The following is a 12,361-nucleotide window of genomic DNA, read 5'->3' as shown; positions in this document are numbered from 1 at the left end:
GGGATTCACACACATCAGAGCGACACGCAGATGCCTGTTCTATCTCTCAGTCTGGCAGGTTGTCCTCATACTGCCTGCATTACTGGGACGGACATAACCTCAGTCTCCACACAGATGTGGAGTGCTTCCAGCTGGCCCTATCTGCTGGCCCTCTCCTGTTCCGCAATGGGTGACTATGTCGGGAATGGCGAATAAAGACCTTCTGTACCCCATACATGTAAACATCCTGCCTTCCAGATCAGACACTCTGGTGGGGAGGCAAAGACAGGTGGATCACTGTGAGTTCGAGGCCAGCCTGGTCTACAAAGCGAGTCCAGGACAGCCAAGGCTACACACAGAGAGACCCTGTCTCGAAAAAACAAAAACAGACACTCTGGTGGGTGAAGGGGCTGAGAACTACTCATATCCCAATACTGCCACCTCTATGGCTAGCTGGCCCAATAAGAGGGACCCCAGCTGTCCCAAGTGTGTCATGGGCTCTCACACCCCACAAGAGACATCTTTTTTCTGACTCTCAACTTTCCTCTAATAAAGAGAAACGGGGATCCCTGAACCTCCACACACAGGCTATACAAGTTGAGGTGATGCTGTGAGATAGGGAAAGCAGGAAATCTCAGGGCAACCCTCTGCAAAAAGGACAGCAAGCATACAAAGGCAAGTGTGTGGGTCTATGCACAGGTGGAGATCAAGGAGGGTCACTTTGAGCACTGGAAGCCCTTACTAAGATGGGCCAGCTGTGAGAACCAGCGCTGTTCCAGAACTGCAATAGGAGGCCCTCGACAGGCTGCCCACAACAGCCTCTAACCCAGACCAACAGCTAAGCAGCCTTGGCTTCCTCCTCTGCTGTCAGGAGTGGCCTAGGTGCCCGTTCCTCAGTCTAGATGTAAGGGGTAGGGGGATGTAAGGGCCAGCTGGAGCCCCAAAGGAAACATCTGCACATTCCAGACGCATGTGGTCAACAGACGGGTGAGTGCCAGCCACCCCCACCCCCCAGCCCATTGCTGGCCGCCATGCTGGAAACAGGGCTCCGGGGGAACAGCTCTGAGGGGCCGCTTGTGGATGTTATGTAACCATTCCACAGGAGCCAGCTGCCTCCTCCCTCTGGCAGGCTAGGCCAGCATGGTAAGGAGGAAGCCCCCAGTCCTCCTCCAAGGCCCAGCTTCATCCTCTCCCTGGGAAGAGTCCCCTCAACCAGCAAGGGTGACCCCATAAACATCGCCAACCGGAGCTAGGGCAGAAGGAAATGGAAAGCACCATGAGGGCACAGTCTCGGGTCTGGGCGGAGGGCTGAGCCCCTGGGCTGGCCTCACGCTGAGCGCCTTCCAGCACTAACGGGCCTTTCGTAGCCTAGCAGCAGAGCCAGTGAAGTCCAATACCCTCCTTCTGTTTTTGTTCTCTTTGCTTTTTGTTCCCTTCTATTTATGGCAAGCAAGGCTGGCTTCCAGGGCAGGAAATGATGTTTAAATTAATGAAGTCAAGTTTAAGAGAGAGTTAAAAAAAAAAAAAAAAAAAAAAAACCACCCCAGCGCACTGGCGGTGGTATGGACAGCGGGCAGTCTCTGGATTATACCAACAGTTTTTCCAGGGAGATGGGTCAGTGAGGCCAGCCATACCTACTATCACTCTGTAGGCACCTTGAGGCCCATCTCTTACCTGGCTCCAAACCAGGACTAGGCACACAGTAAGGAGCTCAGAGAGAACCCCTCTGCCAGGCTGTAGGACCTCACAGTCCCAGGGCCTGGGATAGAAGAGGCCCCACATTGTTACAAGATGTTCTGCAGGGTCTCTTTGTCCTCACAGAACCCTTGGTCACAAGTACTGCATCCTCCTATCTATCACCAGAATGAGATGCTGGGGGTGACATGACCTGCCTAGGGTTTCCATTGAAACTATAGGCGAGGACCAGGCATGGTGGCACACACCTGTAATCCCAGCACCCAGGAGGCAGAGACAGATGGATCACTGTGAGTTCGAGGCCAGCCTGGTCTACAAAGTGAGTCCAGGACAGCCAAGGCTACACAGAGAGATCCTGTCTCGAAAAACTGATAAAAGAAAAGAAAAGAAACTATAGGTAAGGACAGGAATCAAAGACTCAGATCCCAAAACCAGAAGGAATGTGCTAGGCAGTGGGTCCTCCTCATACTGAGGGAACAGCCTGGCCTTGCCCAAGAAATAGCTATTCCAAGAGCTGTCCACTGACTCCCAGTTAACAAAACCAATCGAGGTGGAAGATCTGCTCACCTCCATACAAATGGGACATTGAGGACACTCATTCAGATTTTAAAAAAAAAAAAAAAAAAGGAAAACAAAAAAAAAAAGGAAAACAAGCAGCACTGGAGCCACTAGCCTCCCTCCAGACCACCTCCTGGTGTCAATGCACTGTGACACAATGCCAGGACCGTGTGTGGTTGCTCTGTCCCATTATACTCAGCAAGGGCTCAGAGAGCCTGCCTCCTCTTCCACACTACCTGACATGCCTGCCGCACTCAGTAGGTCCAAGTTGTTGAAAGGGTGTCTGTCAATAGGCAGGTGAGAGTTGGTTGCTGCCCTAGTTTTCTAGGGCCTGTGGTGTCCTGTAGTGGGCAGGAGCCTCAGTCCAGCCATAGTCCTATCTCAACCACTTGGGGATCAGGCATGGCCAATAGCAAGAACCAGCACGTTACCCAGGCAATGAAGCAATATGGGGGGCTCAGGACCCTTGAGTCCTCTCTACTCCTACAGCTGCAGGGTGGCCCCTTACTCTAACCATTACCTTAAAGGCTGCAACCAGGAGAAATTGGCTTCTGCCACTGCCAGAAGGACAAAGCTTTTCTCAAGGTAGCCCCACAGGACCCAGCCTCTGTTCCACCACATTCTGCCAAGATTCAACCCCCAAGACTGTCGGGGGGTGGAGTGTGGGGGGGGGGTGAGCACTGCCTACCTTGACCCCCAAGTGCACCCCTCTCCTTGGCAATTAGTGCCTGGGCATCACAAGGCCTCTTTATGAAGAAGACTTCTGCCAAGCCAGAAAGAACAAGGTGTTCCGAGAAAAGACATGAGCTGCATTTTCCAGCTGTATCTCGTCCTTTAGAGAGACTGCTCACGCCCTGTGGCGCCCACACCAGGCCAGCTGGAGCCACACGGACAGCTGAGGCAGGCCAGGCCTAAGATGGAACACCCCAGACAGCCAACACCCCAGACGGCAGCAGAAGCAGGGTGTTTTCATTCCAGAGCACTAGGCGGGCCGGCTGTCTGGGCTCCTGCTGCTGATGTTGGCCACCGCAATGTTCCAGAAAGGAAAATGTGTCTCCATCCAAAATGGCTTCCTCAGTTGAAACCCAACCCCAGCCAGGGTTTCCCTCAGGAGCCAGGGTCGCTATGCTCCCCTCTCTCTCAGCAGAGACACTTTGGATAGAAAAGAAAGGAGGCAGCAGAATGGCCCCTTATGCCCCAGAAAAGTTCAGGGAGGTCAGGCATAACTCAGTGAGAGTCCCAAAATGGCAGCCAGAGAAGGCAGAAGAAGGCAACACAGGAAGCCCACATGGAGACACTGTTTGCCCACTGTTGGATGGAGAAACTGGAGTGCTTTTGCAGAACCCAGGAGAGGAAGCCCAGCCTGGTGGCCCATGTCTTGGGACACCGAGCAGGAAAACTGATGCCAGGCTCAAAGCCAGACAGGAATATCTAGTGAGACTCTGTCTCAAAACAAAAACAAAAACAGGAAGGGGAAACTGAGGCTTACATATATTTTGGTTTTCCTAAAATCTCTCAAGAAGCCAGCATTGCAAGCCAAGGTTCACTGGGCACATGGAGCAGAACACAGGGCAGTATCATATCATCATCCAAATTAGAGAATAAGGTGACCTGTGATATCCCAACACAGCCTTACTGCTTCATATACGCCCTTCAGTGCAGAAAAGACGACATAAGAGCTGAGATTTTTAAGAGGGAAGCTAGGGATGTTGGTTTCCACTGTAATGCCAGCACCAGTGAGACAGAACCAGAACTGATGCCAACTTAGAAGCCAGCCTGCTCTACCCACTAAGTTCAGACCAGTCAGAGATACAGAATGAGATAGTAGGAGCTTTCTCCAAAACCCAAAACAGGAAGAAAAAAAAAAAAAAAGTGAAAAAACAAACAAAAGCCAGGCAGTGATGACGCCTTTATTCCTAGCGCTTGGGGAGGCAGAGGCAGGCAGATCTCTGTGAGTTCAAGGCCAGCCTGGTCTACAAAGAAGTTCAGGACAGCCAGGACTGCTAAAGAAATCCTGTCTTGAAACGCCCCCCCCCCCAAAGTAAATTAAAAATTTAAAGCAAATAAAAATTTAAAAAACAAAACAAAGAAACCAGGTGTTGCACTCAGGAGGCCAGGACAGCTTCACAGCAAACTCTAGGCCAGCCAGGGCTACACAGTGAGAACTTGCCTCAAAAAGCAAAACAAAAAACTAGAGGGGGCCCAGCATCCTTGGTGCATGCCTGTAGTCCCAATACATGATAGGCTGAGGCAAGAGGATTTCTTGGGCCCACTCAAGACCAGTCTGGGCAATGGAGCAAGCATCCCATCACACACACGCCGCACACCACACGCTGAGGTGAAAGGGTTTTGGGCTAGGGGTATGGGTCACAAAGCCTCCCAGTGTTGAAGGCATCAGTGGAGCCAGACTCCTGGTCCCCTTGATCTAGATGTTGAGGCACGGGCAGGAATTTGCCTGCTGACAGTGGCCTGTGCTTCTCCTATCTGTAAGCATCTGGCCTGAGCACACATCCCACACTCAGGCTCTCATGCAATACAGCAGGATGGTCTTAAGGTACATTTCCTGGTGCCTGGTACTGAAGGACAAGGGAACAGCCCCCCAGAAATCATGGAGAAAGGGACCTACTTAAACAGCTATAGTGTTAGTAGGGGCGCCAGTGCCTAAACCTGTCCATGATCACAAGCCCTCACCTCTAAGGACCCACAATCCACCCTAAGGTATGGCCCCTTAAGGTATTTATGTATAAGGAAGGAAACTGAGCCAAGGTCACATGGGAACTGCAAGGGCTGGGACATGAACCCAAGTCTGATAACAGATTCCCATGCTTCCCTCCAAAACAGGGGGCCCGGGGCAGGGGAACCTCTAGGGTGCACATACCTGACCGGTGACAAGTCGGCCTAACAGTGCACTCCTTTACTCCCAGCACTCAAGAGGCAAAGGCAGGCAGATGTCTCTAAGTTCAAAGCCAGCCTGGTCTACAGAATGGGTTCCAGGACAGTCAGGGTTACATAGTGAGACCCTGTCTCTGGGGCGTAAAAAAAAAAAAAAAAAAGAGAGAGAGAAAGAAACTAGGGAGAACCCCAACAATCCATTGGATCCCCATGAGTGCTTTGAACATCCCCAAGCCCTACATCTCCACTCCTTGCCATCTTTTAACTGGCGTGAGTCCAGTCTTGGACATCCCCATTTCCCTTCTTTGGACACACCAGTATATGACTCTAAAAAGCACTTCAACATCTGGGAGCCTCAGTTTCATAGTCAATACAACGGAACCAAGAGGCTCCAGCCCACAGGCTCACAGGAAGATACCAATGAGAGAAAGGACACAAAAAGCACATGTCAAGCCTCTGAAGGAACAGAAGACAAGGATGAATCTTCTAGACAGTTTCCTCAAAGGTTTTGGGTTTTTGTCTCTCAAGATGGAAGGGAAGGGTGGGGGGAGCTGTCTCCCTATATAAGCCAAGCTGGACCCAAACTTGTAATGATCCTCCTGCCTTTGCCTCCCAAGCACTGGGACAACAGGATGTCCTACCACACCTGACCTCCTGATGACCAAACTCTTTACATTTTCATATATTTTTATTACTTGGTGTAATTAAAACTTATTTTCTTCCTTTCTTTTTTTCTTTTAGGTTTTTCGAGACTGGATTTCTCTGTGTCATAGCCCTGGCTGTCCTGGACTCACTTTGTAGACCAGGCTCAGATTCACCTGCCTCTGCCTCCCGAGCACTGGGATTACAGGCATGCGCTGCCACCACCACACAGCTAAAGCTTATTTTCATCAACAACAAAATTCAGACAAAAACTGCATACCAGAAGGTCACGTTTCAAAATTTACAACTTGTTGATTTTTAGTATCTTCACAAGCCTGTGTAACTATCCATACTAATTTCATCATGTTTTCATCATTCCAAACAGAAGCCCCATAGTTCTTAGCCGTCTACTCTCACCACCCTATTAATCTTTTTCTGCCTCAATAGATTTACCTATTCATACTGTTTTTTATGTCTTAAATTTTTTATTAATTTATATATTTATTCGCTTTACATCCCAATTGTAGTCCACTCCCTCCTCGCCTCCCATTCCCGCCCTCCTTTCCTCTTCCCCTTCCCCCCTCCCCTATTCCTCAGGAAATGTGAGCTCTCCTACCCACCCACCCCAGCTCATCAAGTAGCACCGGGACTGAGGGAGTCCTCTTACCCTGTGGCCTGGCAAGGCAGGCCAGCCAGGAGAAGTCATCAGAAAGCAGGCAACAGAGTCCATGTCAGAGACAGCCGCTGTTCCCCTTAGCGGAGGACCCACATGAAGCCTGGGCTGCCCATCAGCTCCATCTGTGTAGGAGCCTAGGTCCAGTGTATGCAAGGTCCTTGGTTGGTGCTTTAATCTCCAGAAGCCCCTTGAATTTTATTTTATATAACAGTATTTCTGTATGTGGCCCAGACTGACCTCAAATCCAAAATCTTCCTGCCTCAATTACCCAGTGTTGAGACTACAAGTATAAGCTAGCATACCTACTTACCATTCACATTTTTTTCTTTTTGAGATAGGGTTTCCCTGTGTAGCCCTGGCTGTTCTGGAACTATGTAGACCAGGCTGGCCTCAAAGTTAAAAATTTAAAAATATGTAGCACCTATTACTCAGAAATGGATCTAAAACAACCACATCTAAAGAGAAAAAAATAGTTTACACCTAGTGTCAGGTGGATGTCCCAAGGAGCTTTCTTCAATAACAGAATGTCCTGCCTTTCTGGGCATGGTGGCACACACTTTTAGTCCCAGCACACAGGAGGCAGAGGCAGGGGTATTTCTGTGAGTTCAAGGCCAGCCTGGCCTACAAAGTAAGTTCAGGACAGCTAAGTCTACACAGAGAAACCCTGTCTCAAAAAAACAAAAGAATGTCCTGCTTTGTAGTCACTGGCCACAAAGGCTCCAGAGACCCTGTCAGCATGAGTCAGTTTTTTCCATAAATCAAAAGTAGAAAAAGGGCTGGGCGTGGTGGTACATGCCTGTAATCCCAGCAGTCGAGAGGCAGAGGTAGGCAGATCGCTGTGAGTTCGAGGCCAGCCTGCTCTACAAGGTGAGTCCAGAACAGCCAAGGCTACACAGAGAAACTGTCTCGGAAAAAAAAACAACAACAACAAAAACAAAAAAAACAAAAAAGACAAGGCAGGGCGGTGGCGGCGCACGCCTTTAATCCCAGCACTCGGAGGCCAAGGCAGGAGGATCTCTGTAAATTCGAGACCAGCCTGAACTACAAAGTGAGTCCAGAACAGCTAAGGCTACACAGAGAAACTCTGTCTTGAAAAATGGGGGGAGGGGGGTAGGACTGGGGCAGGAGGCTCAAAGGTCTGAAGGTCAAGGCCAGTCTGGGGTACTTGAGATTCTGTCTCAAAAAAGTACAAAAACAAACAAAACAAGATTTGAAAACCCAACCAAACAGTGGGGCATGGTGGCACGTACCTTTAGTCCCAGAATTCTGCAGGCAGATCTGAGTTTAAGGCCAGCCTCATCTACACAACAGTCCCAAGACAGCCAGAGCTACACAGAGAAACCTTGTCTCAAAAAGATCACACACACACACACACACACCACACACACAAAGCAAAACAAACTTTAAATAGAGAGATAAACAACAAAAAAAAAAAAATGTATACTATAGACATCCAATGGAAGCAAGGAGGCATTTCCTATTTCAGGTATGTTTTGGGTGTTATAAACTCAAAACACTCACAGATAAAAGAATAAGATGTTGGTCTTTGGCTCAAAATGCAAAGCAGGAAGCCGGGCATGGTGGCATATTTCTCTAATGCCAGCATCTGGGAGGCAGAGGCAGATGGATCTCTGTGAGTTCAAGCCAGCCTGGTCTACAAAGTGAGTCCAGGATAGCCAGGGCTACACAGAAAAACCCTGTCTCAAAAAACCACAATCAAAACAAAAACAAATTATAAAGCAGGAATGACAGGCAAGAAGGGTGAGATTCATTACTCTGGGGTTTATTTTTTGGTTTGGTTGCTTGGTTGGTTTGGTTTGGTTTAGTTTGGTTTGATTTGGTTTGGTTTTTCGAGACAGGATTTCTCTGTATATAGCCCTGGCTGTCCTGAACTCACTCTGTAGACTAAGCTGGCTTCGAACTCACAGAGATCCGCCTGGCTCTGCCTTTTGAGTGCTGGGATTAAAGGCGTGTGCCGCCACTATCCAACTCATTACTCTGTTCTACATACTTTTCACAATAACAAGGCTTTAAGTGCTCCACAGAAGAGCTCAAGCCAGTCAAGTAGCAGCACCCTGACTGTATTGTCACCTTTCTTAAGCAGTAGGATGGTTTTAAGCCAAGAAAAGCTGTTACCAGGACACAGCTGTCCTGCCAAGGAGCCACACATAGAGGCCTGATGATGGTCAGAAAGGCGGCAATGTCCACTGAGCGCCTAAGAGGGGTCCTGGCCACAGGTCCTTTGTCCTCATAGAAAACCATCCACCTGATCACCAGTAGCCTTCAGGGTAGACAACCCACTGGACACAAACTAGCCTGGAGAACCAGCAGGGGGAACGCAACACTCTGGCCCTGAGGCCTCTGCCTCCTGTCAGCTGGTTCTCATAGCTCATTAAGTCTCTTAGAAGAAGCACTGGAGGTAAAAAGAGAAACGTGGAGTCTTCACCTGTCGGTCCACATGAGGTCATTGTGGTGTCTCTTCACAGCAACCCTGTGAGCTCAGGCTGGGCTAGGCTATCAGCTCTCAGAAAACCCTTTGTACGAGAGCCCACAGACCTGTAAGCCTTCATCCTGCGGCAGGGGCTGGGTCTGACCCCCAGAGATGTCAGCCAGCAGAAAGAGAGGTGCCCTTACTCATCCATAAATAAAAGGTGGGGTGCATCGGATATACTTCTGTGGGTTCTGCTCGATAGTAAGAGAGGGACCCATGTCCAGAGCACTTGAAAATCCATTGAATTGGCCCAGTTCTACTTCCAGCGGGGACTCCTGGGGCTGGAGGGCCCAGGAAATCGAGGAGGTTGGAATCAGCAGGCCCTAAGACAAACGGCTGCAACCTTGCCCTCCGCCTGCAACCTTGCCCTCCTCGTCCTTCTTGATTCAGCTCTGGTCCCCAGCACTTCAAAAGGTCCAAACCTCAAACTATCATGTCTAGGATGTGATACCTTGAACAAATTACATCACATCTCCAAGCCTGTTACGTCATCTGCAAAACAGGGGACTAGCTCTACCACCCTCCAGGGAATTAGACTAAGAATTAAGTGTGATAATCTGTTTTAAAAGCACCTAGTTAAGCCTGATTCAAGGAGATCTCTCAGTGTGATCTGCCTGTTAGTTTCAGAATGCAAAACTGGCTAGGTCTCCAATGTTTTAATCCCGCCTGGCAATTTCCCCTCCCTACGTTCCTAAAATAACTCAGCTCTACCTGAGGCCCACTCTCAGCGTGCCCGCTACACCCTAACACTTCAACAATCACCATATGTGGCCAAGACCAGCCTGCAAGCCGCTGGACCTACCTTTCTTGTCCTTTGAGCATTGACAATTCTTGCACACCCATCAAATTCTTGTCTAAACCCTTCCCTAGACGCCAACTCTGAGCTGGGACAGAAATCCCCAACCCCAGGATACATCTCAATTAGGCTCTAATTAACGTTTATTCCGCAACCTCCTACCACGCCCCACCCGCTGTTGCAGCTCCTGTTTGAGGAACCCAGCAGCTTAAGGCGTCAGTCTTCATAGAAACTGGGATTTTTTGGCTACCCTTCTGGGTCACGACGGCTGAGGTCCAAGGTTTTCCTTATTTAGTCGGGCCGACATCCCTGCTGGAGCCTCGCCCTGGGAGCGGCCAGGCCCCGCTGCGTCTTGCGGCCCGAACTCCGGACCGCGCCCACGCCCTGCGGCCGACAGCTCTGCAACGCTCCAGAAGGGATCTATCTACCTCAAACCCCTCCCGCCGGACCCAGCCGTGATGCTCAAGCCAGGCTGCCCGCCGCCATGGCAACCGCCTGCCCGCCTGCACTGCCTCGGCGCGGCTACTCACAGCGCGGTGGCGTCAGCCGGGATGCGCAGACTCGGCCCGAGCGTCTGCAGCCAGCGGCCGGAGCAATTGACGCGGCAGGCGGCGTCCGGCGCCGGACCGCAAAAGCAGGGGAGCGGGCAAGGCCCGCAGCCGCGCCCAGGGTCTCCAGCCAGCGCTCCGAGCCACAGGCCCAGGCCCAGGGCCAGCGCCAGGCGAGCGGGCGCGCCGGGCGGCATCGTCAGCGCAGCCCGCGCATGGCCCCGGCTCCCCGAGGCCCCGTGCGCCGGCAGCCGCAGTTCAGGAAGGGCCCGCGGACCTCATGGTGTGGCCCGGAACTAGATGCCGCGGCGGCCGTGGCCTGTCTGCGGGATAACAGCTGCTCAGCGATCTGGGGCAGGCCGCACCTCAGGCAGGGCCTTGGCCGCCTGCTCGCGCATTCGCGCTGCACTGCAGACCCAGCGCCGGCTCCTCCTACAACCCAACCCCCGGCGCCGCGCCGGGCGGTGCGTCCTCAGGCTCCGCCCCTGCGCCCCAAGTTGGCCGTAGGCGGGACTTGGTGAAGAGACCGCATTCACAGGCTCCGCCCTCTGCACTGCAGATCCTGCAGTAGGCGGGGCCTGAAGGAAGGGCGCCAGCCTAGGCTCCGCCCAACATACCCGTCATTGGTTGACAAGGCCTCATGGGCGGACTGGCCTGAACAGGCCCCGCCCTCTGCTCGGATGGTCCAGCTGTAGACAAGGCTTGCGGGTGGAGGAGGCTCCGCCCCCTCTACTGCGGAATTAAGAGGCCCCACCCATCGCGCTGCAGTGAGTCGGGGCCCGCGTAGGCGGGGTACAGCAAGGTTCGGTCCCCTACCCGCTACGACTGTGAGAGACTGGAGGGCTTCTGGCTATTCACTCCTCCTTCCCGAGCTCCCCTGTGAAGTCCTCTGGCTGTTGAGGCCTCCTCGGAGTCAGTAGGTTTCTTCATTCACAGCCTTCTGCAATCAACAGTTAGTTACAGTATTGAAAACACCTATAGGGCGATGGTGGTGCAGGACTTTATCTCAATACGCGGGAGGCAAAGGCAGGTGGATCTCTGAGTTCCAGGCCAGCTAGGTCTACAGAGCAAATTCCAGGATGACCAAGGACATACAGAGAAATCCTGTTCAAAGAGACAGAGACAGAGACACAGAGAGAGCGCTCAGCCAATCAATTAGCTTACCGTGCAAAACCTGTTTACCTGCATTCGATCCCGAAACCCTCGTAAAAGTGAGCTTACACAAAGTTGTCCGCTGGCCCCTACACCCTCGCCATAAGCACGCACCCTACACTAATAATAAATTTAAAAATAAAAGTAAAAAACTGCGGCCTACAGTTTCTGGGTGCCCGCTGGGCGAGCTTCCACTCCGCAAGTCTTCTCTGTCCCTGCAGAGTGCCGCCGACCTGAGTCAATAAATACTTGCTGCGTCATCTCATGGCCCTCTGCCAGAGGGTGCTGCAGCAGCGCAGCTCGGAAGTGATTCACAAAATAGCGCTCACCTGGAGTGGGTGAAGCCCAGCGCAGTGACCTCCACCCCCACGCGCAGCCCACCCTGCAGCTGCTGAGGTGCTGATAAGATGTTGTCGTCGTCGTCGTCCCCACCTCCCCGCCCGCCCAGCAGGCAGCTCCAGCTCCCAGTACTGCAGATCCTTGTGCGCAGGAGCTAAAGACAGTATTAACAAGTAAGACAAGAGTCCAAACACAGCACTGGGGCTAAACCTTGAAAACATGCTTAGATACCGAATACCAGGAACTACATGTTCTGTGTTTTCATTTACAGGAAGTATTCAAAAAAGTAAAGTTAAAAAAATAACAATAATAAATTTTTGAAAAGAAGAAAGTCCATAGACTTTGTTGATGAGTTGATGAGGAGCGTCCCAAGGTTGAAGGGAAAGAGGTGAGGGTTTTGTTGGGGCCAATAAGTTTATTTGTTATAGAATTAGTGCAAGTGATTGAACGGCCTTATGAAATATATTAAAAACCCACAGGGCATGGTGGCACAACTTTCTAAGGCCAGCACTCAGAGTGAGAGTTTCCCAAAGCTCAAGGTCATCCTATCTAGGTAGTGCACTCCTGACCCAGCTATTTAATGAGTTTCTCTC

General features: G+C 51.3%; 1 protein-coding gene across 1 annotated transcript in view; it reads right to left on the bottom strand.

Annotated features, from left to right (window-relative positions):
• Positions 1-11,085, bottom strand: part of Pkd1 (polycystin 1, transient receptor potential channel interacting) — a 48,687-nt gene extending 37,602 nt beyond the window's left edge. Inside the window, exon 1 of the mRNA XM_051167889.1 lies at positions 10,260-11,085. Within this exon, the coding sequence (XP_051023846.1) occupies positions 10,260-10,474 (215 nt within the window). The 5' untranslated portion in view covers positions 10,475-11,085. The remainder of the gene's footprint in view (positions 1-10,259) is intronic.
• Between the last annotated feature and the right edge of the window lie 1,276 nt (positions 11,086-12,361).

This window comes from Acomys russatus, chromosome 25 (assembly GCF_903995435.1).
Source record: "Acomys russatus chromosome 25, mAcoRus1.1, whole genome shotgun sequence".
NCBI classification, from domain to species: Eukaryota; Metazoa; Chordata; class Mammalia; order Rodentia; family Muridae; genus Acomys; species Acomys russatus.
This window is presented reverse-complemented; position numbering and strand designations above follow the sequence as displayed.